At 44.9% G+C, this 25,025-nt stretch overlaps 3 protein-coding genes and 1 long non-coding RNA gene across 19 annotated transcripts in view; 3 read left to right on the forward strand and 1 right to left on the reverse strand.

Moving 5' to 3' along the window:
• MYO9B (myosin IXB) overlaps positions 1 to 6,924 on the reverse strand; it is a 40,709-nt gene extending 33,785 nt beyond the window's left edge. For 7 of the 10 annotated variants that reach the window (XM_031604012.2, XM_031604011.2, XM_031604010.2 and 4 more), the window contains exon 1: positions 6,316 to 6,420. The gene's annotated coding sequence lies outside the window, so the exon portion shown is untranslated. Of the gene's footprint in view, positions 1 to 5,805; positions 6,131 to 6,315; positions 6,421 to 6,681 lie in introns of those variants that run through there. The other 3 variants (XM_031604007.2, XM_090125935.1, XM_090125936.1) reach the window with 3 other exon arrangements.
• Positions 6,442 to 13,166, forward strand: HAUS8 (HAUS augmin like complex subunit 8). 4 transcript variants are annotated; one of them, XM_031604024.2, is made up of 10 exons: positions 6,926 to 7,142; positions 7,222 to 7,277; positions 7,422 to 7,515; positions 8,223 to 8,336; positions 8,832 to 8,914; positions 9,498 to 9,569; positions 10,021 to 10,179; positions 10,866 to 11,007; positions 11,904 to 12,045; positions 12,361 to 13,166. In XM_031604024.2, exons 1-10 carry the CDS (start codon positions 7,097 to 7,099, stop codon positions 12,479 to 12,481), a joined length of 1,029 nt encoding a protein of 342 aa, XP_031459884.2. In that variant the 5' UTR covers positions 6,926 to 7,096; the 3' UTR covers positions 12,482 to 13,166. The 4 variants fall into 4 exon arrangements, with proteins under 4 accessions (XP_031459883.2, XP_031459882.2, XP_031459881.2 ...); XM_031604023.2 differs by having other exon boundaries at positions 6,442 to 7,142; positions 7,222 to 7,515; positions 10,905 to 11,007; XM_031604022.2 differs by having other exon boundaries at positions 6,443 to 7,142; positions 7,222 to 7,515; positions 10,024 to 10,179.
• A 2,216-nt stretch (positions 13,167 to 15,382) lies between these two features.
• Positions 15,383 to 18,429, forward strand: LOC149914738 (uncharacterized). 4 transcript variants are annotated; one of them, XR_016460332.1, is made up of 4 exons: positions 15,383 to 16,589; positions 16,674 to 16,792; positions 17,070 to 17,929; positions 18,344 to 18,429. It is a non-coding gene; the product is annotated as an uncharacterized LOC149914738 (long non-coding RNA). The 4 variants fall into 4 exon arrangements; XR_016460331.1 differs by having other exon boundaries at positions 15,383 to 16,061; positions 16,646 to 16,792; XR_016460333.1 differs by having other exon boundaries at positions 15,383 to 16,056; positions 16,646 to 16,792.
• Positions 18,430 to 18,924: 495 nt separating this feature from the next.
• CPAMD8 (C3 and PZP like alpha-2-macroglobulin domain containing 8) overlaps positions 18,925 to 25,025 on the forward strand; it is a 40,891-nt gene continuing 34,790 nt past the window's right edge. Inside the window, exons 1-7 of the mRNA XM_090125833.1 lie at positions 18,925 to 18,933; positions 19,206 to 19,417; positions 21,653 to 21,804; positions 22,218 to 22,240; positions 23,420 to 23,585; positions 23,707 to 23,759; positions 24,202 to 24,219. Of these exons, the coding sequence (XP_089981959.1) occupies positions 18,925 to 18,933; positions 19,206 to 19,417; positions 21,653 to 21,804; positions 22,218 to 22,240; positions 23,420 to 23,585; positions 23,707 to 23,759; positions 24,202 to 24,219 (633 nt within the window). The remainder of the gene's footprint in view (positions 18,934 to 19,205; positions 19,418 to 21,652; positions 21,805 to 22,217; positions 22,241 to 23,419; positions 23,586 to 23,706; positions 23,760 to 24,201; positions 24,220 to 25,025) is intronic.

Here is a 25,025-nt window from a genome sequence, read left to right on the forward strand (position 1 = left end):
AGCACACAGTCACATCAGCAGTAAACAGAAAGGCCATCAGCATAACAGTGCCTCTTATGATCAGATATGAAATCCAGACATGGGGAGCTCGCTTCTAACAACACTGAGCTTTGAGACTGCTTCACTCAGCGACTTTGAGCAGATGCACTCAGTACCGATGATGAGGATTTAAGGAAAAAAGTAAAATTTTACAAGTCACTTAAGGAAGAGTAGCACTCAACTACTCTTTTTTCCTTTTAATCAGGTCTCTTTTTGTTACATAACTTACCTGACTAAAAACGTACTAAATGTGTTTCAGAAAAAAAAAACAAACAAACAGCACATGATACTTAAATTCTTCTAATCAAGAATCAGAACATCTATTAATTATAAACAAGTTTGAGGAAAAACTGCTGCTTTTCAATTAACTTGTGATTTTTCTTAGAGATGTCAAATCTGATGGTCATACTGCTCAAAAACAGACAGACTTTGGTGCACCTCTGACCTCCTACAAACAGCGCTTCATATACCAAACCAGAACGTAAAAGCAAAGAGCATACGGAGCCAGCAAGATGAACAGAACGCAGGTCAGCTACCTGAGGAGCCCCAGTATTCAATTACGGATGGATGATCACCAAGCAACTAGACTATGAGATTCTAGTGAAGTTGGATTCCTGCCATCAAAATAAATATTCTCAGCATGGTGCGAAAACAAAGGAAAAAAGAATTAGTGATAACAAACATATCACACAGAGATTGAGAAGGCAGTAGGTAACCAAAAAGCTGGATGAATGATGCAAGACAGGAGCGAGCAAACTCCAGCTCAGTTTACAGGGACATCATTTCAGATTTCCCTAACAAGCAAGCACCACCAGAGGGTTAGAATAGGAGCTATCCTGAAAAGCAGTAACAAAAATAGGCTTGAAAAGCTAGTGGGTAATCATTTAAACATGAGCTTCTTACATACAACAAGCATAACAGTTAATATAATTCCCACATCAAACGAGTATTTAGTCAGGTGGCCATGCTACCTTTGGACTAAGAAGGTGCATAACCAGTACCACAGCTAGAATATACCTAAGATTTTATTAAAAAGCTGTAAAGAACAAGAAAATCTGTTAGAAAGCATCTCCTTACAGCAAAATCCTCTAGAAGCTTTGTCTAATAGAAACACACACTGTAGTCTGATAGCAATTTGAGTCCTTGCATGGGGAACTGGAGTCTGATAACACTCATCAGCATCGAGGACACAACTATTACCAAAGCCCAGGGCTGGAATTCAAAGCTAGACAAACCGAGTGTAACAGAAGACACAAGTGTTATCAGAAGGCTGCCCTGCACTGCAGAAACCTAACTGCCAGTAATGGCAAGGCCAGCTAAAGGCCTCTGTAGAAAGTCAGCCAGCCCCCAGGCACAGATGTGCTGTAGAGATGTTAAAGTTGATTAAGTACCACCCTCTCATTTATGTTGAATGGTCTGAACAATGATTAGTTCTGGAATCAAAATACTCGTTGCTTCTATGAAATTTGGTTCATCAAGGAAGCACACGACTGAATTCAGGTGCAGAGAGCACTGGAAGAAAAAGGAGAAATGCAAGAGTGTAAGGTAATAACGAAACCAAATGGGCCAGCATGCAAGAGAGCAAACTCCAGAAAAGCGCAGCCTCCTCACTGCAGAGTTCCATTTGTAGGAGATGTAAAGTTCTGCAAAGTTACCTCAATTTCTCTCAGTGCTGCTCCTTATAGGAAGCTCTTTTTCAAAGCATGAGAAGAAATAAAGCAGTGTGTGAGAGAAGTTAACAAGGAGGTAGAAACTGTCATTACGTGCAAATCAGCTACTTTCAGACTTCAATTCAGAGTCCTTCCTGTTTTCCTTAAAATGTTTTACTTTCCACAAGCCTCTAGTAGTGCAAGAATGTACCTTCATAGCAATTAAAATTAAGTACAGCTGTCAGCATCTGCAAAACAATTAAATGTTTGCACCTGCATGGTGAAAAATAACACAGGAGAAGAATTAGGCGAGCTGGGAAAGGCAAAAAGTCAAAAGAAAAGTTAAAGTACAAAGCTTCTGAAATTCTTATATTTTATTCAAACCATTAGACTGTATTACTTCAATATGAGTGGGGCATCACCTGCAAGGGATTAGTATGTTAAAAGATACAGTGATGCATGATCTGTACCCTTGAAACAGTGGTTTTGTTATCCCAGCATGACATACACACAATGTAGTGGTACTTGTTTCAAACATGACAGAAGAGAACTGGGAGCTCTTGAGTAATGAGACCAATGTGAGATACCAACTACAGCCACTTTACCCAGCTGTCCCAGCAGGGAAACTCCAGTATGCCACAGAAATGGAAGCACATCTATGCAACCCAAAACCAGTCCTCAGGATTTCGCTCCTTTCCCTCTACTGCCTCCTGTACTCAAACCTACAAATGGTCTGTTAACAGCACTAGCAGAAAAACAACATAAAACAGTACAAAGCTATATTTATTTCTATATTATCTATTAAATTAGCACTTTCACTTGCTTAGAAGACAAACCAAAAAACCACTGGGTTTACCAAACAATAATCTAACTGAAAGTGAGGCCAAACTGTTTAATCTGTTGCTGTAGGATTGCTTATACCTGCCACTTAGATCGCCAGATAGGGCAACATTTCAGGTACCCACTTCAGTACTGCATGAAAGAAACATACAATCCATGCAATCTATCACTGATCTGTAATTTTCCTTCCCCGACCTCAAACAACATTAATAGGAAAAGAAAATAGTCAAATTCTCTATGATATTTATGAAGCCATTTTCTAAATGTTAAGTCTCTATTGAACTAATTAATGTTCCTAATATGCATCAAAACCAACATTGCCCATTTAATAATGCAGTAAAATTCTAGAAAAGAACTTGGCCCCGATCAGTGCAGGGTATCTGTTTAGTTTAAATAAGGCCATAATTTGAAGGCACATGTTTAGTCAATGAATCATAGCAAAGCTAAAAAGGGAAAGCTACCATTACAGCAAAATTGTTGAGGGTGAACTTTATAATATTCTACTTCTTCAAATTTTCACGTACATTTCCATGCTGCATTCCTCAATCTGAAAGATTCAAGCTCCTCACACTGCTCAGCACTTATTTTCCAACACAAAAGTAGAAACACATCACAAGTACCTGAGCTCTACAACCCATGAACACCATGTTTGCCAAATGCTGTCCCAAAAAGAGCCCCTTCCTTCTGATCAACCAAAAACACTGAGCCATCCCAAAAACACTCAGCTGTTACTTACCTCTAGTTTCCAAAGCAAGGAACTTCCACAGCAAGACAAAAGGCTGCAGAGACAGCCCAGAATTTCCAGAACCAACAGTGCTACAGTGCTTTATAGGTAAGGCAAAGGCCTCAACTTGTCTCACCACATCACAAGAACATACAGATACTGTTATTGAGCAAATTAATTTCTTTCTAAACATTCCAGACTCCTCTAGATTTACTTGAAAGTTGTTCTGCATAATAGTAACACTTCAGTATTTCTCTTGGCTATGTAAAATTCTCTTGAACTAAATAATAAGATCCTGGGCTTTTCTTAATTGCAAGTTCTTCTTTTCTACTCCAAAAAGAGTATTTTGAGTGGAACATGCAAATTTGCAACACATTTCTTACTACTTTTTGCAACCAACCCTGCTAGAGAAGTTAATGTTTGCCAGAGGCTGCCTAACAAAGCAGAAGCTGGATTGCAGTGCAAGTAGCACAGTGTAATACAGGAAAAAGTCAAAGAAATGACCTTCATTGCAGGCAGTTCCTTCCCAGTTACCTTCTTGCTGCTCCCTCTGGCCCTCCAGACCCTGATCCCAATCTGTGCCCACAGGTCACCTAAGATGCAGCCTCTGCTTCCTCCAAGTGACTCAGACACACAATGTAACCTCAAGACAAGGATACCTTATCAGGATTACAGTGACATTAAGAGTCTATAACATGTTATTACCTCACAAACAGTGTGGTGTCATAGCTTACAGATGAACACTTCAGTATGAGTCAGAGGAAACAAAAATTTGTCCCTGTTAAGAACAGAAGGAACAAAGGTACAACTGCATGCGTTAGCAGATGTGAGTAAAAAGAAATTCAGACCACTCTCATCATCTTTTGTAGTCATCTCACCGCCATCCTTCATAGTGCCACAGCTTTCAACAGCAAGAGAAAACACCTTACAGGTCTAATGCTGCAATCACACCAATAACAAATTCTCTTAAGAAACTTTAAACTGAACTTTTGCGTGAATTGAGAAAAAAAAGTACTGACTCACCAGTGAGTCAAGAACAGTTTTTAAGATGCTTCTGTTGTTAAACACTGCCGGTCTTCAAAGGAGAACAAGTTTCACCAGGATCTGCATCAAGCTTCACTTAGTAACACAGTATCACACACAACAATAAAGGCCATCCAAAGCAACTACCAGCCACACATAAGCCCATTGATGCACCAAGAAACTACCTGAAAAACATGCATCCTATTTAACCACATTAGAAAATGTTGTTTCAATAAAATCTGATTGCAGTGGACAAAATAATAATTCAAAAATCAGAGGGAAAGCAGGATGAGAATGGCTCATTTCTTAAAAATGTGACTTAATGAACCCCTGCGGTCTAAAAATTTCAAACTCCAGAAGTTCTGAAGCATGGACTCCTTGCTGAATCATTTTCTCACTCTTCCATGACCGCTATGATAGCTGATCCTGTTGCACGTTGCAGGAATTTCTCCATTTTAAAGGAAAATCTTGTGGCCACACGGCCTCCCCCCATGGCCATCCAGCTACGGAACGACTGTATTCAGAAGCAATACTGAACTACGTGCATGTGAGTCAAAGAGTTATTCAGGGGATTACTCAAAAATTCTGATGTTTGAATCATCATTTGTCAGAAAACAGTCTGTACAAAGCATTACTTACTAGGTGAACCTCACTTAAATTTTTCATCAGCTGTGTTTACTCTTCCTGAATTATTCAGTTCTACAGACGTTTTAGGTTGCACAGAAAAACACAGGCTCATGACTCTCCCACCCTGATTGGGCTGTCCATTGCAGCCTGGTGCCCCATCACTGCACAATCAATAGCATTCAATTGCTAATAAAAAAGAAAAAGGCAAAACGCCCACAGTGGCTCAGTGGTTGCACAGAAATTGTTCCATCACAAGTTCTCAAGTTTAATGTATGTTAACGTTTCTGCTAAAGGAAATGGCCCAGAAAGACAGAGATGTTGTAAGACTTCAAAGGTGGAGAAGGTAAAGAAGCTCATTGCTCTTGATGTTTAAAGACCAAAACATCCAATCCTAACTCTTCAGAAAAGCACTACAGTGAATCTTGAAACTATGATTAATGTATCTATGTCTTAAAAGCTCTCCATGTATTTAATTTAAGAAAAACAACTTCTGTTCCTGTCAGGATTCCGATCAGTGACACTGGAGACTTCCTAAAGTTTGGCAGGTACAGCACCAGGGAGCAGAGCAGTGTGGGGTTACCTCACACTGTGACTCCAGGGCAAACACTTCCGTCATTTGTGTTGTGGCTGACAGGTCTGAAATCAGAGATCTCCTCATTATGCATCACAAGGTCCTATTAGCAAACAGCTCGGTAGACAAACCGATACCCGTCCACCCCTAGGAGCAACGTGGGAGGATCCCGATGACTCTGAAAGGTGAATTCCATCCGCCAGCAGCCTGAGACCATCCCCAGCTGCTCATTTCCAGAAGGCAAAAACCGAGGAGTCCCCAACTCGTTTGGGTACAAAGCACCTCTCACCTTCCGCAAAGCAAACGCTCATAAACCGTGCAAAAACACTTACAGAGGAATAGAGAACAGGTTTAACGCCGGCACCGGGACATCATCCCACGGCAGCACTTTGCTGTAGCGGTCAGGACGGTGCTGTGCTGCATTCGGCCGCCCGCAGCCGCTCCGCTTCCACAGGCAGAGCCGGCAGGAGGAGCCGGCGCTGCCGCAGAGGCGCGATAAAGCACGGCAGCAACCGCGACGTTGTCACACGCAGCCCGAAAGTAACGAGAAAGCACTCAGCGCGAAGGCGGAGGTGTTCACACGGAACGCTGCGGGCTGCTCACACAGCCGGAGGAACGGGGAGAGCGAAGCTGAGGCGGCGGCGGCACCGGGCGGCGCGCGGGAACAGCGGACGCGCACAGCGACCCCCGCCCCACAGAGCCCCACAGAGCCCCGCCGCCCCGGCCGGCAGCCCCGCTCCCCCTTCAGCGCGAGGTGAGGTCGCTCTGAGGCGCCGCCGCTACGAAGCTCGCCCCTTCACGGAGGAAAGGAAAAGAAAGTCGAGCACCGCGCTCCGCTTTACCTCCGGCGCCGTGTTGAAGCGCCGCGCCCGGCGCCGCCGCCGCCCGCCGCAGGCCCCGCGGAGCCGCCGCTCAGCCGCTTCCGGGTGGAGGGAGGCAGGGCGGCGCCCATTCAGCGCCGCACGCGCACTGCGCATGCTCCCCACCCGCTCCTCACCCCACCGCCCCCTGGCGGCGGCGCTGTGCGAGGCGCTGCGGGCCGCGTTGGTGGGCGGCTCTCCCGCCTTCGCCCGCGGCTCCCGGGAGCGGGTGTTCGTGGGGAGCCAGGTGCTTTCTAAGGCGGGGCCCTGCGGCGAGAAACGGGAGTGTGCGGATTCCTCAAAACCCCAGAACCCTAAGAACCCGCCTCACGACACTGCTGCGCTCACCGCCTTCCCCGGGCGGCTTTCTGCAGCGCTGGGGCCGCACAGATCCTTCTTGCGGGCTTGGGCTGCCCCAGCGGGAACTTCGGCTGAGGGAAAGGGAATCACTCACAGCCTGCGTAGGGTCCTCCCTGCTTGTGGCGGGCTAACGCTGAGGTCGGCGAAGCTCTCCTCTATAAGCGCAGCCCGGGTGGGCGGCATCCCGTCCCGAAGCCCCGAGGGCGCAGAGCCGAGACCGGCCGCGGGGATCCGCTGCGATCCTCCGCGCCGCCAGGGGGCGCTCAGCGCCTCGATCCCCTCCGCGTGGGGCGGCGCTGCGCCTGCGCGCGGTTCGAACGCGTTGGCGGCCGCGGCGGGCAGCGCGGGGCGATCCGCAGCCGCTCGTCTCTCCTGCCGTCACCCCCTGCTCTCTTTTAGAAGAATGTCCGCCTTGGCGGACGGAGAAAAGTCCCAGATCACGCGGAAAGGTAGCGGCGGGGTGAGGTGAGCGGGCCCTGAACTCCCGGCTGAGGCGCGGCCCCGGCTGAGCGCTCTGTGCTCTTTCAGGGGGAAGAATCGTGAAATCCCGCTACCTGCAGTACGAGAAGAAAGATTCCAGTAAGGTACGCGGCGCTCGGGGCTCGCGGAATTGGGAGCGAGGCGCTGTGCGGTGGTACTGGCGCGGGGATGGCCGGCGTTGGAGCGCGGCTTCGGGGCTGAACGCGGCTTCGGCCCGCGTTCACTCCTGTCTGCTTTTTGGTCGTCAGAGCGCTTCAACAAAATCCCTTTCGTCATCGACTTCCAGTGCACCTTCCACAGCTAAAGCGAGACGAGCGCTCGCTCAGAAGCCTGAAACTCCTGGTAAGTCTTATCAGGATTTTGAATTCTGTCGTTTTCTCGATGTTTTTCCAGCGTCTGTAGCTCTTAACAACTTTAGAAGCACCTGGTAAGGTGATGCTTATATTACTTACATCGCTGCGATCTCTAGGGGAATTAATGTGTAGGATTATGCTGTGGGATGCAATCTCCTGTCTGGATGTTATCATAAAATACTGATCTGGGAATGTTTAGGATAAAATTCTGAACTACTTTATCTGGGTAAGTTAGTGAGTACACAGCTGGTGCGTATCAAGTGAATGTGAGAAGCTTGCCCCATACTATTAAGAGCTGCAGCAATTGAACAGGTGAATACGATGGGACAGATGTTACCATAGAGGTGTGACGACAGAAGGACCAGTGTGATAGAAGGGTGCCATGAAGGAAGAATGCTCACCATATCAGAAGATTCTGGGTTGACAAGAACCTCACTAAGGAGGAATCTCCAGGAAGAAATCCTTCCCCAGGGCCAGTCAGCCCTTCACTGGGCTTTAAGAGAGGTGCAGCCAGGCTCCACCCTTCCTGTCTCACAGCTGAACTGCCTTCACCTGTGCCCACAGGGCTGACCAGGTCCTTTCCCCAGGTGTTCAGTCAGGCTGTGACTCAACAGTTCCCATTCAAAAGCATAGAGATGAGAGCTTGTACAGTATCTGCTTTAATTCTTTTAGTTTGACAACAGCTTCTTTCTACAGGTGTTGCCTCTGGCTTGTTAAATCAGAATAGTTTTGAGAAAGGTGACCTACAATCCACTTTATTAGATGGAGATAAAATTACTCGACCAGACCTTGATCTTTCAGCTATTAATGGTAAACCTCCATTCATATTTAATTTCTTATTTTATTATTTTGAATATACATCTATTAACTTGATTATAGATTTCCACTATATTTGCCAAAAGATGTTATTAAATGTTTATTTTTAAAGTTTATTTAGAGACTTTAAAAACTTTAAGTATTCAGAGTTGAGTAAGAGTTAATCTCTTACTTTTTGGTATCTTTTGGGTGTGCTCTTCTTTTTTCCTTTAGAGTTTAGGATCAAATATTAAAGAACAAAGTAACATCAGGCCTTTGTAAGGAACATTAGATAAGGAGCCCTTCTGAGAATTATACCACATCTATCTGTAACTGTTACCTGAAGTTAAATACTTGTGTTATCCACGTTATCTCATGATCTCAATAAAAATTAGCACAGTAAAGAACACTGGTAGATATACTATCTTTAAATTCTTAGTGCCTTTGCAGAATCTGATGTCTGTTGACCTACCTCCATGTATTGGTAATAACTTTTCTCTTATGACACAGATAAAACTCTCCTCCAGAAATCTGCAAGCTCAAAAGCTTCTTGCAAAACAGATAAAGAGGCACATGTAAAAAACCAGAAACTGGTGAGTCTCACTGCTTCCATTTGTTAAGCATCTTTATTTTGGAATATGTGAAATGATAATTTTCTGTTTCTCTAATGTTGGTAATAACCGTTCAGGTTTCTGGGCTGCTCTAAAGCCTTAGGGCAGTAGCCAAATGAGAGCTCTGCTGTACTGCTTGAAACGTTTGTTTTGTTCATTGGGTGTAAGTCTCAAAGTTTTACCAGAGCTCGCTGCAGTAAAAAAAAACTTGCTCCATTTGTAGCATCTCTTCAGGCTAATTCTTTTTATGCTCCATTTTAATTATATCACGTTACCTTTAAATATTTCCCAACCATTTTTTGTCAGAAAATTAATTCTACCTAATCTCACTCAATGCTAAATCTTCAGGTTCTCTTTTGGTGTTTTGGATATCTGCTGAGAACAGTATGAAGATTGGATGATCAAAGAACATACATTTAGTTAATATTCATCTAGGTGACTTGCTGATGATAATGCTGATTCTGGCCACAAACTGGACTTTCAGTAATTTATTTGCATCCTGAAAATGTAACTGTTTAAATACCACAACTGATCCAGAATTTTCTTTTTTTCTTTTTTCTGCAAGAAAAACAATCCTGATGCTGTGGGGACGGAGCTAAGATCTCAGGAGCTGATTTTAACTTACCTAACAGTGAAGGTGAGTCAAGTGTGTGGTGTTTCAGCTTAAAAAGAAATTAAACAACTGTTTGATATCAAGTTGTATGTATTCTGATCCATGAAAGTCAGATTGTTATGGTTTTATGTGTTCTAAACTATGTGCTCTAAAACTGTGTGATGGATGTGCCTTGAAAACTCTTGGAGTGACTTCTGTGCCAGTTTACTAAGTTGGTGCTGGTTCTTCATGAAGCAGGGACATACTGAAGTTCCAGGGAAACAGGGGTAAATGTTAGGAATTCAAGGCTGTAGCAGTGATTTTGTTCTTTTTTCACTCAGTAGTATGCAAGTGTAGTTTTCCTTTACAAAAAATGTTAATTAGGTGTTAGTAGAGAAAAGGGAGAGAAGACTTCAACTTAAGTGTACTAGACTTATATTTGTTGCTTCAGATAATGTAAGTTACTTTAGTTATGGATGTCTTTTGGATGTAACAGCAGAGGAAGGATGTTGCTCAGCTTGAGCAAGAAGCAGAAGAAAACTTGTTAATGTTGTGTGAAGAAAAAGAGAGAGAACAGGAGAAGCTCCATGAGTTGAAGCGTGAAATTCTGCTCAGAGAGAGAGAGGAAAAGCTTGATGAGGAGCTTGTAAAACAGGTAGGCTTTATTACAGTTCATTCTTCTGTTTAAACAATCTGTTACATTGTTAATAATGTACTAATAGCTACTGGATTGTTTGAGTGTAATAATCTAGTAGTCCTTTCTCAAAGATGATTTCTATGCTTTTGTGGCCTGCTGAGGCACAGTTTTATGCATCTGTAAACATCTACTTCCTGCTGTAGCGTGTTGTGCTCTCTAGTAGTCTAAACAAATGCCTTTGTCACTTTTTTGACCCTCCCTGATGGAGGCAGGAAGGAGAAGTTATTGCTGTTAGGCAAGGAGCAGCAGCACGAGTTGCCAGAGCAGTTTACATCTCCTGTGCGTTGACTGTAAACATCTTAAAACCAGATTGGATTTTGTAACTGCAGGATGTTATGACTGGAGCAGAGATGCTCACCCTTAAATGAGTAGAGAACATCTTCTGTCACTTACTTTTCTATGTTAGACAGTAATAGTTCTGACCTAGTTGTAAGAAGACAAACTTCTAATGATTTTCTTGATAGGTCATCTTTAGAAGCTAAAGCCTCCATATTTTCTCAGTGTTTTCTTAGTTTTGTTGCATCAAATTAGAAGGGTGGGATGTTTTGAACAACTGATTGGCGAAACTGAACATATGCTTGCTTTTATGTATGTACAAAATGGCTGCTTTGTGAAGAAGTGTTGATTCATCATGTCCTTTTCAGATGGAAGTACTTTCTCCTCTTGTTCCTCTTCTTGAACAGTTTAAAGAGCAGTATAAGAGCTTTGCAGTTGCTCTCGATGCCACTAGGCATAAATTACCCATTAAGAACATTCACATAGAGGGAGACATGCCAACGTACCTAGGTATGAAAATTATATTTGAAATATAGTTTCAGAAATAAGTGTTTCTATATGCCAGACTTGTTATCTTGTTTTCTAGACCTGCTTGTGGTCACTGTAGCAGTTTTGAGTGCCATTCATAGAGTTTGTCTGGACACTGGGCTGCAACATTTGTCATGTGCTTTGATATGAGTAATCACTGTCTCCATCTAACCATTAAACTGCTGTCAAACTTTTTTCTTATCATATTTTTGGGAGAAAATGAACTTTCTAGAATTAGGACAGTCTATATAAACCTTTATTTTATTTTTTAACTGTATTAATTCCATTCTTCCTTGCTTGCTCTTCCTAATGTGTAAGCAAGTTGAAAGTTGTAGAAATACAGTGGTGTCTTTTTGTTTCTGTTTGAAGGGCATGGTCCTATGGACAGACTCACTTGTGCTTCCTGTAGAATTTTATCATTGTTTATACTTCAAATCAAATGGAAAGATTTTATTGAAAAAACATAAAATTCTTATAAGAGGTTTTGAAATATATAAGACATGTGTTTTTGCTTTGTGAATGCTAAAGAAAAGGCTAGGTTAAATTTCAAGTTGGTGGTACTTTCCAATATGCAATTTGTTATGGAATTTTGGGGGTTTAAAGCTTGACTTTTTTCACTTGCATCTGTGTCAGGTAAAATTCTGTGAGGTGCTGTGAATGAGCTTGATTAGCAAATTAAAATAGCAGAAATAGAGTTGTTGCTGTTACTCTCTGTAGCTAAAAGTAACTTGGCTTTTCTGATTTTCTAATGGCTTAACAAGCAATAGTTTGTTGTTCACTTGTTCCTCCTTACTGTAGCTATTACATAACCTTGTATTATTAATGCCACTGTATGCATTTAAAAAAAAAAAATGTTTTTAACATCTCTTATATTGTAGACAAACTCCAAAAGCAGTTGACTGTCACACAGGATCTTCTGGCAGAAGTTATGCCAGACTCCTCAGAAGAAAGTGCAGAAGCATTCAGTGAACTGCAAGGTACTGAAGAGGTGTTTCAAAAACTGGAGAAAGAACTTCAAAGGTATTTACAACAGTGTGATAACTCACTGTATGTTCAGAGAAAAACGTATAGATCTCACCCTTTGTATCCAGAATGGATATTGGAGGATTAATTGAGGGAATAGTCCTGCTAAATTGCAGGCATCTTTGTTTCTGTCTCTACCCTACCTATAAAGGAAAGAGTTGTTTTGTTTGTCTGTGTGATCTTAGTGGACTACTGCAGTGTGCTGCTTTCTGACACTGTAGGGAAGCTGTGAATCTCCACGTGCATACCCTGTGTGATTTATTCCAAGTTATCCTCCACAGCAACTGACTTCACCTGCTTAATTTGTTCCAGGAGCTTCGCACAAGTGCAGAACCTGTCGTATGAAGCTAGTAAAGAAGTTTCACTGCATAATCAAAGAATATGTGAAGACAATCATGGAGTAGATGTTGTGAAACACTGGTACTTCAACTGAGTGTCTGTGATTTGTGTGTTTTATTTTTGTTTGTTACTGATGGGTGGGTACTAAATCAGTGTCTGTATTTTTTTGTTTATTGTCTCTGATTTGTTCTGTATCCTTGCTTTACTTATGGACATACAATACATCCAGCTTTCCAGTTACACCAGAATATGAAACCGGCTGCGTGTGTGACTGATATAAAAATGGAATTTTCTTCTGCTTACCTGTAAGGAGACTTTTTTTAACAGCCGTTTCTGTGACGCCTTTATCATCACTTGCTGCCTTGGCAATATTGAAAGTTAAATTAAATGTTATTCTTAGCAAACGTGAACAATGTATCCTTAAACTCATTTTACTTTCTTGCATCTGGCTTCAAGTGCACTGGTTTGCAACTCTTCCCAAAGTAGTGTTCCTTACAGCCACTTATCAAGAGAAAGATGTGGAACTGTGTGTGTTGTACTGTACATTTTTTTTTTTTATCTAGTTAGGAGAACCAGGAGGAATGCACAGCATGATCATTAATCACTTGGTGAACAGCTTCTGGAGGAACTCTTAATTGCCCCTTATATCTGGATTTTTCAAGAGGAAAAGCAGTGTGGGTAGCAAAGAATGAGGCTGAAATGGAGATGGGTTGCTTGTAACTAGTGGAGTTTTGGTATATTGTTGCCTAATTGTTTTGTAAATAAATTACTAAAACATGCTTTTGTATTGATGCTTTCTCTTGAAGTACTTTAGATCTATATTTTAAAACAAAGACTATGTTTTCACTGCTGTATTAGGAGCCATCGTGTTTGAAAATCTTCATTGATCTCCTAAGGAAGCTTTTGTTTCCACCTGGCTTACAGGATCATATCCCTGTACAGGAAGGCAAACTGCACCTGCAACCTTCACCACTGGGTGGGGAACTTTGAACGGGCAGCTCAGGTTAGTTGTAGGCCAGCAGTTGCTTTGGTGGGTGCAGAGCTCAGTAAAAAGGGCCCTGGGTGATAACACCTCTGGTCAAACTGCAGTTTTCCCTAGCTGTGAATAAATGCTAGGCTGCGTGTCCTCGAGCCTTTAACCTGTGTGTTGTAACTTCGTTGCAGGACTCAGAAAGTTAGGAGGGATCTCCTTAATTCTGAGGGGGCATGGATGGAATAATAAAGTTAATCAGGTCTCAGTTTTATTTCTGCACCATCACAAGGCAGAATGACTGTCCTAGAATTTATTGATGATAGACTTCATTGCTTATCTTAAAATATATATATATATATATATATATATAAGACATACTTTTAATTTAAACCTTTCATCTTCAGTTAAGTGACTTTCTACCACTTTTAAGTGGTGGATTTCAGGGACAGTTTCCATCTGAAGAATATTGTGTGCACGCTGTGACTGCAGTGTGGGTACACCCCTTCACTCAGCCGTTTATCCTTTGGGTGAAAGAAGCCTTATGCAGAGTTTCAGCTGCCTTCTGGATTTTCTCCCTCTCATCATTTCTAAGCTATGGAAATGTAGAATATCTGTATGACGTTCAGTGAGATGGAATGCTGCTGTGTTCACCCTGGAGGAGGGTGGGGGAGGAAAGGTTCTGGCTGTGACGGCAATTAAAAAGCTCTAAATCCTAGGGAAGTACTTCCTTGCTGCTGCAGGTGGCAGTCGTGATCCGCACAAGAAGCCCAGGAACCCAGAGCTGAAGGCCGGCAGTCTGCACAGAGCAGCGAGGAGCACGAGATGTGCGGAGCAATCACAGGCATCGGTGTAACGGCCATTCTTTCCTAAGCTGAACGCTTGTGTGAAGCTTTGTACCAGTAGTGGAACAAATCAGACAAAGCAGCACACCTCTTCAGAATGAGATTGTCATTTTGGACTGATTGAATGGAATATTGGCTCTGATTGATTCTGTTTTGACTCTCTGAAGAACCAAGAAGTCTTTCAGGTTCCTCCAACACAGAACAGCTACAGGCACTGCATCCTGTCGTACAAAACAGTGTAAATCCAAACAACTGCAGGAGCTGAGCAGATCTGAACTGCTGCCTTTGTTTTTCCCACCGATGTTCTGACAGCATCGCGTGCTCTGAGTCTGCCTGAAGTCCTGGGCTCTTTTCCTTCATCTTATTGACCCCTTCTTACTGCTGCACCTGGAAATAGCGGTGCCCAGTTTTATAGTATTGTTTCAATGCCAATTTACTTCTATTTAAATTTTTGGAGTACTTAATTCCTGTGTGTTCATCTTTTGGACCAGAAGTTAACGTTTCCAATTGTTAACAGCAGCTTGTCCCAAGGCTTTGTGTCTGTGTGTCTGTGTGTGTATACATAAGGTTTGGGGCATTTTTCTCTTCTAAAAGCTGAAAATAATTGTGTAACAAGCCAAGGAGGTCTGAGAGCTTGTGGGAGACAGAGTGGGGGTGCATGATGGAGATGTAAGCATTTATCCTCTGCAAAATTGCGTTCTAATGTGTACGAGGTGAAGATCATCCTAAGCCAGCTTTGCACTGCACAGACTGCTGGCCTGGGCTGTGGTATTTCTGGGTGAGTTCTGTCCTGGTTGTGTCAACCTGCAGCTCAGGAAGGCTCTGATAGAGCGTTTTTTGTTGTCATTCCTGTCCTGTGATAAGGTCACCAAGGGTCAGCATAAGGAATCACCCCTTTTTGCCATTGTGCTGCAGTGGAGATGCAGCTCGGAGATAATTGAGGGCCGTTTGTCTCCTCAGCCCTACAATCCTTTGTTTGTGCCAGCTGCAAATGGAGCTGATTCTTTGCTCATCAACAGCAAATAAGTATCTCATGACCCCAGCAGATGTTTCTGCATTTTAGGCTGATGAGAACTTGCATGGTTACTGCAAACTGCCCTGCCTTAGAGTAAATAGCACTTTGTTGGAGATCCGGGAGCTCATCCTGAACGTGATAAACAGATTTCTGGCCAGACTGCCATTGCCAGGATGTGAAAAGTGTTCTGCAGAGGCAGAAGATCTAACAGCTCTGAACTGCACCACTGAGCCACACCAATTACACCAATTAAGAGCTTCTACAGTGATTGTGAGAGCGTTCCTGCTCAATCCACAGAAATAATTTCAGATTGGTCCTTCCTCTGTACTTGTGTGTGGCCTCTCAAGCAGGTACAAGGATGGAGGACTTGCTCTGCAGAATAGTTTCAAATCAGTTTCTCTTAGAATATTCCTGTGAAAGCATTTCTGTGTATATCTGCGGTTTCTGTAAGAATACCTTACCCTCTGTAGCAGAAATGCTGAGACTGAAGCACCTGGTGGGAGGGCAGGGCCAGCCCAGGGGAGCTCAGGTGCAGTGCAGTGCAGTGCAGTGCAATGCAATGCAATGCAATGCAATGCAGCTGAGTGACTGGAGGGGCTGTAACCAGGATGCCCCCCTTCCCAGCCCTCATTTAAGGGTTGGCAGTGGAAGTAAGGGGAGCTTCTAGAGATTCTTTCCTTTGTTTCCACATTCATGCTATTGCATTTGGGCTTGTCCTCATTTTCTGCAGTCTTCTATGCTTGGCTACTGAGGGGCTGGTGCAGGTGCAGGAGGAAAAGGGAGAACAAGAAATGGCTTTTACAGAGAAGGTGCTGTGGTTTTTTTATCGTGCTGTGAAAGTAAGGTAGAACCTTTCTCTTGTCACTGAATTTTTAAGGACTGACACAAATGTGTTTTTCCCTTGGGAGGAAGGGACCGGTGGTTCGGGTTTCCCTTCAGCCAGAGATCTCTCACTGTTTGAGGAATACTTCTCTCGTGTTACACACAGTTTATTTATCAGGGTGGAGCTGATTTGAAGCGTATTCACACCTTCTATACAGTCTCTTCTCACCTCTCTGACCACACGGCCACACGAACCCCTGCACATCCTCAGCCTGGACCAGTGCCTGAGATTCCTCAAATGTCCCGAGCAGCAGAGCTCCTTTTTTTGTAAGCCAAACAAAAATCTGAGCTATGCGCCGTGTGAGCGGTGCTGAATATGGCCCATAGATGTGCCTGATGAATCGGTTTTATACATAAGAAATGCTTACAGAACTTCCTTTAAGCTTCTAACTGTTCCCAGATGTGGGCTGAGGCAGCTGCTGGAATTCCATCACCTGTTGCATCACACTGAAAAGGACTCATTTTGGCAGGCACAGAAAATTCCATTTCAGTAACTAAATAGTTTGAAATGATACTAAAGCCTTTTTTTTTGTTTGTTTTTTCCAGACCAAACTTATTCTACCTCCATTTACAGGATAGCACGTACTTCCAGAATTAAAAGACTTTGCAATCTGCAGTGGCCTTATTTCCTCCAGTCAGCAAATATTGAAGTGAAAACCTTCAATTCTGAAGGAGTTTCAGTGGCACTTCGTGGTAAGTTTTTACTGTACAGAGCTCAGATCTCAGGTGTGAGTCTGCAGAGAGCAACTCGTGCATCTGTGCAGATGGGTGGTGATTAAGGGTGGTGATCATTCTGTTCTTGAAAGCAGGATGCTATTACACTCGGAACTTACCTGATCTGAGCAGAGCTATTCATGAAATCACTGTTTGGATTGGTGAGCTGCTGCACGTCAGTGATGGACTGCTTTACCACAAAAAGCAGCAGAGGTGCTTTGTTTTCACTTTGCCTCTTTATTGCCTTTAATTACAGGACCCCAGGCTGCTGTTAGATCCTACCCTCAGGAGGGAGGCTCACACCAGTGCTGCTGCTTTGCAGACAGGAGAGCTGAGGCACACAGGGCTCTGAAGGTGTAGCTGAGAAGATGAGGATGCTGAAAAAGAGTTTGAAATGGTCTCATTTTAACTTTGCCTCTTTCAGTCCTGTTTGTCATAATAAAAACGTTCTCACTTCAATATACTTTCTATTAAGTTGTGTCCCATAAAGCCCAGCTGGTTTGCTTGGGAAATATTTTTTGGTGAGTCTGAAGGAGAGTGAAGAAGTAAGGAAGGAACCCACTTAATTCAGTACTAGTGCAAGCTTGTGAAGAGAGTGGATGTCTTATTTACTAATTATTTACTAATTAACCCAACTTAACAGAATGTGTTATCACAGAACTGCCTCACTTGTCCATGACCATCACAGTTACCACACTGTCCTACAACAAGAGGAACAGCACCATAGGAAGTGCAGTGACACAGCCTGGAGGAAGGGGAGAGCAGAGGAGAGGCTTTATGTGCTTAGAGGAAAGATGTGCTGGGAGGGCCTCGTTTGACTTCATGCTGTCTTGGACGTGTCTTCAATTTCAGACCAACAAAAGAGGCCCCTGGTAGCTCTCACAATGATGTTTGTCAACTGAAGATGCATAAGTGATGAAGTGAGCAGGAGAGGAGTGCTTGTGCTTGAACAGACAGCAGTGAGCAAAATGGACCTGGTTTACATAATGCTAAAAGCTTCAAGCAGCTCCAGGGCATTCCACAACCCCTCCCACAGATGAGCTGCAGATAGGAAAACAGCTCTAAAAACTACAATAACGCTTCCAAAGGCGAGCATTAAAGACCTCTTATTAATTGGTAAGTGTGTAATTTGGATGTCCTTACTGTATTAAATAAGTTGTTCTACTCCACCCCCAGTCTGAGTCTGAAAACAGTATTTGTGGACAAACTGAGATTGAGGATTAGCATGTATTAATTAATGCTTTAATAAAAGGGCTCAAATAGGAGGTTTCTTTAAAACTTTTCAAGCAGGCTTGGCTGTGCTGTTATCTCACATCCAATCCTGAAAGCTGCAGTGGGCCTTGCAGAGGTTGCACTCCGTTTGATGGGACCATTGAGCTGTTCTCTATGGAGCCTTCAGCTGAGATGTGCTTTTTTTAAAGGCTAACATGCAGAAATGGTGTTGACAGTGATGATGTTGCTAACAACATCACATATTCAGAACCATTTTGCAGCTTAGCACCTTTAACAACTCGATGTGCTTTTTTTTAGGAGCCAGAAGAGCCTTTGGGAAAACATGAAGTTGATTTTTTTGATCCAAATTTCTACTTTTGCAGAACAAGAAGAAATTGCTGGGCTCTGTATAGTGATTTATTTATTTATTTAGAAGAAATAAAAATGAGTTTCAAATAAATAACCTACAAAAAATAGCTTTTTTTCCCCCGATTTCCTGGTACTTTAAGCCATGTCTGCAGTGCTGGGGGGAAAACCAAATCCACGCCACCACCTCCATTGAGGGTTTCATTAATTGCTGGGGCAGAGCCGAGCTGTGTTGCAGCATGTCTGATTCTGGGCTGTCTGGAGGAACAACTCCTTGGTGTGTGTGCTGCTTCTGCTGTCCCTCAGAGTCGTGGTGTTCATTTTGTCACCTTGAATAACCGCTGCTGTTTGGACATGGCTCCATGCATGCTCGTGCATCTTCCTGCCGAGAGCAGCAGCTCCCACAGTGCCTTTTTGTAATCCTTGTTATTTTTCCTGAGCAGGATCTTTCTTCTGTGGGTGACCTTTTGCGCACGAAAGCAGCTTTGCCCTTAAGCAGCCGAAGAGATGTATGTAGAGACGGATCCCTAGTGATGCATAGGGTAAAGTCTTCGACAAAATAAGCACAATTGGAAGGAAAAGCGAGGAATGAGGGGCCGGGCGCTCTGCTTTTCCCTGCGCTGTGCCGCAGCCCGGCGCTGTGCGAACTCCCCGTCCTGTCAGAACCCCCCGGGCTGGGATGGAGGGATGGAGGCGGACGGGTCGGGGCCTGCGGGCGGAGGAGGATGGAGCGGCGGCAGTGCTGGCGGCGGGCACGGAGTCGGACAGCGGATCTCCGGCGATGCTCGGCGGAGCCCAAAGGCTCCGTTAATAGAAGCGGAGCAGCGAGCCGAGCCGGGCTGCTGAGACCGCGCGGGGACGGAGGAGGAAGGTGAGGGCTGTGGTGCAGGTGCCGTCCTCGCGGCGCTGCCCGGGCTCGGCAGAAGAGGAGCAGCGGCTGCGGCGGGGAGAGGAGGAGGAGGAGGAGGAGCAGCGGCCGCCGGGACCGCGCGTGGCGGCGCACCTGGGCCGGGCCGAGAGGCGGAGGTGCGGGGCGCGGCGCGCTGTCAGAGCGGGCGGGGAACCGCAGACAAAGAGCCGCGGCCGGAGCCGAGCGGGCACCGGGGCCAGGAGGGGGCGGCCCGGGGGCGGGGACGCGGCGGGGGCGGCGGCCACAGAGAGGCACCGGGGAGCCGAGCCCGGCGCGGGGCGGCCGCGGAAGCAGCAGGGCTGCGCCCCGGGAACAAAAGGCTCCGGCGGCGGAGAGCGGCGCGGCCGCGGGGCCGTTCCGGGAGCAGTGATGCGCCGAGCGGAGCGCCGCTGCGCCTGGGGCGTTCTGCTGACCCTGTGCGGCCTGAGCGCGGCGCAGCCCCGAGGCAGGCTGTGAGTACCGGGCCGGCGGCGGGGGTCGGGGCGGACCGGAACGCGGCCGCGGCGTCTCGGAGGGCGGCGGGGAAGGAGAGCGAGGGGCTCCGGGCGGCGGCGGCTGCGGCCGTAACAAAGCCTCGGGGTGCCGCGGCGCTCCCTGCCAGCACGTTTGTACTCGCCGGTGCGAAAGCAGCAAGGAGGGGGGGTGGGAAGTTATCCTTAGAACTACCTGTGTGCAGCTCCTCCAGCGCGGGGCTGCGATGCTTTTATCTGGCAGCAGTTATTTCAGGAATCCGGGCCGTGCCGGAGGTAGCGCTGCCGGAGGTTGGGGAGCGCTCCGCTGTGGGACGTCCGAGGCAGAGCGTTTCTCTGCGGGGAAAGTTGGGTTTGGTGGTTTTTTTTTTTTGGCTTTTAGAAGTGGAATCCCCGCTTTGTTGCAAGCGTTTGGGTTCGCTTTGATGAAGGTTTGCTTTGTTCTTTATCCCGGGTGCGTTGTGGCTCGTCAGCATCGTGAATGGCCGCATTAACCGAGTGCCACGGAGAACTCATTTTCACTTGCTTGCTAGAAAGTATTTCTTGTCCTGCCAAGTTCTGGTGTAAGCTGACAGAGCCCTCAGTCAAACGTGCTTAAGGGCTCTGTCCAGTCACTGTCAGCTTAACTGTTGAACTGCCAAGTAAAATATTTAGTATTCGGATGCCGTTTATGTGCTGACTTACATGGCTGTATCAGCGGGCTGGGGCTGCAGAAAGAGCTGCCGAGGTTTAGAACAATGTGCATCCATGTGCTTCGCAGATGGCACCGCAGCGCTGTGCTTATGTGACAGTTTGCATCGGGTCGCCCCGTGCTGGATGCAGATGTGCTCTCCTTCCCTGTCTGAATACATCAGTGATGTTTTCCTTAGCGGGAACTTGCAGACTTAGTAGTAATTTTTTATTGTTGTTCTGATGAGTTTTCAAACCTGGCGACCAGAAGGTTTTGTGTCCATAAATACCCCACACAGTGTGACCCGAGTGCCGCAGAGACCTGAACTTCCTTCGGGTAATGGGATCTCCATGGCAATGAGGCCTGCTGAGAGAGAGACACGGGGCTGGAATTTGATAGAAGATGACTGAGGGGGCTGTAAAACAGCATCGTCTTCACCCCGAGTGATAATTAATCATGGGCTGAAACAGCCTGACCTGCAGCATTGTGGAAAGGCATGGGCTGAGAAGCTGCTCTTAAAGTGTCATACGAGGAGCTGCCTTGTTAAAAAGTCCTTTTGGGTGGGAGAGAACAACCAACAAAACCCGGACAAATGAACAAACAGAAGGGCGTCATGCCATGAAAAGAACGTAAATGTGTTGCTTATAGCCAAACACATCAAAGATTCTGACTTTGTATGACTTTAACTTGATAACTTCGTGTCACAGCACTGTTCATCACAGAAGAATGGTACAGATTCCATTCAGAAACACAGAGATTGTATTACAGGTGGGGCTGCTAGGGTGGCTTTAACACTGTGTGCCTCTTAAGGTAATTCCTCTTGGCTGGAGTTGGAAAGTTGCAGGGTAGTATAATTACTCGATCAGGACATTCGGTCTCTTTATGATTAGTTAACTGTATATTTAGTTTATTTAGGTCTATGCAATAAACAGTCCTATATTCTATATACAACAACATCGGTGTCTTTACATATGAAAGGTTGAACCCTGTAACTCACTTAACTGTTCATTTCTGTGTGCAATCTGTGCCCCTTTCATGCCAGTTACGTCAGGCTGGGACTGTGCTGGTTGGAGACCTGGCCCCAGATGGGCAGTTCTGGGGACCTGTGTCTGTCCTTCACCTTTTGTTGGCTCTGTAAGTGCCATACAAGTGAGACCACACTCCTGTTATTCTTAATGACCTCCCACTTCCAATCTTGTTCTTATATATAGGGGCTATTTGATCGCTGCACCTTCTGTATTCCGGTCCGGTGTTGAGGAAGCTGTGAGTGTGACCATCTTCAATGCTGTCAAGGAGACAACGGTCCAGATTCAGTTGGTTGTGAAAGGAGAAACTGTGTCACGGGGCCATGGAACTGTTCTGGGTGAGTTCTTGTTGTTCTGAGCTTGGAAATTACTTTGGGGGATCATCAGTGTCTCTTAATGAATTACTTTGGGTGAGAACGTAGCTGGAATCAAAGTAGGATCGAGTTCATTGTTGGCTGCTAAGTGTTTCCAGTTGTTTGTGCTGATGTGTTTTATGTATGGGATCCCAAACTGCCTCACCTTTTTCTCCTTGGCATTGGCTGACAGTTGCTAACTGAATTGAGGGGAGCGATGCTTTTGTGCGTGGTCATCGTATGCTAAGGTGAACACATGGCAGTATTCAGCAATCAGGAGAGATTCTGTCAGTGTTGGCTTTGTGTGATTCAGATTTCAAAAATCCTGGCCCTTTTACAGCATAATATGCAGTACCTTTTCCTGAGGGAATTAACACAGTCTCTCTTTCTCGTTTTAGATAAAGGAACAATCAAACTGAAGGTGAGTGTCAGTTGCCTTAAGATATTTTTAATCAGAACACGAGGGATTTACCCTCAGCCCCAGCAGACGTTGATCTCTAAGGCACAATTTGAGGTCCCATTCTGGGGGCTCTGCAGGACGATGACAGAGAACCCAAGTCCGTTCCATCCGAATCCAGCTGTCGAGCCCTTACACCTCTAAAGAAATCCCACGACTGCATCTGTGGCTCTGCTATTTTACAGAAGCAGCAGCCCCTGTTGCTGCGTCAGGGATGGATGTGGCTCCTGCAGGAGCTGATTGCATCTGAATGAATCTTTTCTATGCAGTGCCATAAGGAAACAAGTCTGCCTGCTTTGCAGTAGCTGCAGGTATTTGGGATCAGGCCTGGGGTGTTGCTGTGGCACAGCACAGTGTGTCTGCATGCTACCAGAAAGAGTTTGGTACTTGTTTATCTTCTTCTTTACTGGACTTGGGTACAAATAGATAAAGACCTATTTATCACGCTGCAAGAAGACGTAACATAGACAGATGTAACAGTGAACATCAGCAGTGGCACCAAAAGCTGTGGGCTTCTTTATCCAAAGCGTGCAACTCACTCTGAAATCTGTAGCATCATTGCTGATTTTGGTCCTATCAGTATTATTTTTTTTCAGTCTCAAATTATGACCTGTAATTATAATATTTTATATTACCAGAGGTTGTTTACTTTTTAATCTACTGTCATTCAAACAGTGTTTTATTTCTCTGAGCAACTGGTTGAAAATGTGCCAGCATACAGTTTTGTTCCCATCGGTTGAGCCACCCATGTCATTCAGAGCATGGTTACATCCCATGCAGCCCCATGTGGGTTATTGCCCACATAACATACTTCGTACTTCCTCCGGTGGCAGCTGCACATGGGATCAGATATTGCTTTGCTTGGATGATGAGGAAAAGGCAGAAGAGAATTTCCTGCCGTGTTCTTAGCATGGCTTTGCCTCCTTTGAAGTTTTTGCACTGTAAAATGTCCACTATGCTCTTCTTGTTGCTGGCACACAGTTGCAGTGCATTTGCAGGTGCCTGCTCTTTGCTCTTTGCTCTTTGCTCTTTGCTCTTTGCTCACTCCAGAGTCCAGCACTTTCAGGTAGTGACTGCATTCCCAATGTCAGGCGAAGCTGACAAGCTTTTTTGTTCTAGCCTGATGCTGTCCTTGTTTTCTAGGTGCCTTCAGGGCTTCGTGGACAGGGACATCTGAAAGTGTGGGGCAACCGCCACGTGGCAGAGGAGGGCTACATTTTTCACAATTACACCACAGTCACTATTGATAGCAAAGGATCCTCAGTTTTCATCCAGACTGATAAACCTGTCTATAAACCCAAACAAAAAGGTAAAGTGGCCTCGGAGAGCTTATCAGATGCTGGGGCTGCTTTCAAGCAATGCTTCTCGAGATGGAACCTTCTGTTCAGTGCCAGCTGTGATGAACTGTGTGTTTCCTTCCCTTCTTTCAGTGCTGATAAATCTGTTCACGGTTACCTCGGACCTGCGGCCGTTCAATGACAGGGTAAGGGGGATCTGTTCATTTCACACCAGAATTGTTTTTCACACTGAAACTCTTGGACACCCGGGTTTTGTTCTGACACATTCTGACTCAGGAATAGAATTGGGTTTATTTGTCTGTTTTGGCTTCTCAAGAGATTTGCTGCTTGTTTGCAATTCTGTTGTTTTGATTTGGTCTCTCTGCTGAGAGGTGCTGTTAAGTACAAAGTGAAGCAGTTATGGGAAGGATTTTCTTACAGCCTGTGCTCTGTTCGGGTTTTGCACAGGTACACAAAGCTTTGCCTTTCCACTCAGGTGCCTGAAAGAAACTCTTGTTTCTGAGGCCAACCCGAGAAGAGATGTTTAAACTTTGTCCCTTTGTTGCTTTGCTGAGCAATGGGCCGGGAAGCAGAATGCAGTCTTGTTTCATTACAGCCTTTCATTCTTCTTTTTTTTTTCCCTTTCAGATTGAAGCTTATGTAGTGGTGAGTATCTGCTGATCATCCAGCATGTGTTCTGTAGAGGCACAAGTTTGCCACAGCCTGAGAGGAACAAGTCTAACTTCCCCAGTCCATGATGGCCATTCCCAGCTCTAACCTGTGCCATTGTCTCTATTGCTGTCTCTCTAACACATCTTTGTGGTGCTTGTTTGTTTGTTTTGTTTTCTTAATCGCCAACAAGCAGACTTGTTTTCTACTTCAATTTCAGAAACTCATTCCCATTTTTCTGCCTGAGAAGAGCTGGCTAGATTCTCTGGGGTTTATAAATGTAACAGTCCCACTCAATTTCTCCCTTCTTTTCAATGCAGACACAATCCTATCCTTCATCTGGCTGGGCTGGTATAGCAGGGCCAATCTCATCTCTGCACCCACACATTATGATAGTGGAAAATAGAAATTCATGGCAAGGAAAGGGTGCTCCTGTCTTCTTCTTTATGAGGTGAATGAGAGGTTCCTTCTGTGTCTAGTCTTTTTTTAAGCCATATGTTTTCTTTTGCTGTCAGCAAGTAGAATTCCCTCTCTTCCTTTGTTTGCATTCTGTCACAGATTTTATGCTGACAAAAATAGCAGGATTAATTTCATCTGGCTTTGTCATCTAAAAATTGTCTTGTTGGTTATACTCCCTCTATAAATGGAAAGAAAGCATCTTCAGAAGCCTGTTCATCCCATCCAGAATAGGGGACTTAAGGCAGGTGGACCATCTGCCCCTTGGCAGTGCTTACCTTGTGCATTGGCCATAGAAGCAGTGTCTGAAATGTGCACTGAATCTTAGAAAGCAAACACCCCATAGT

The sequence above is a fragment of the Phasianus colchicus genome, chromosome 28 (genome assembly GCF_987193195.1).
Source record: "Phasianus colchicus chromosome 28, bPhaCol1.hap1.1, whole genome shotgun sequence".
In the NCBI taxonomy this organism is placed as follows: Eukaryota; Metazoa; Chordata; class Aves; order Galliformes; family Phasianidae; genus Phasianus; species Phasianus colchicus.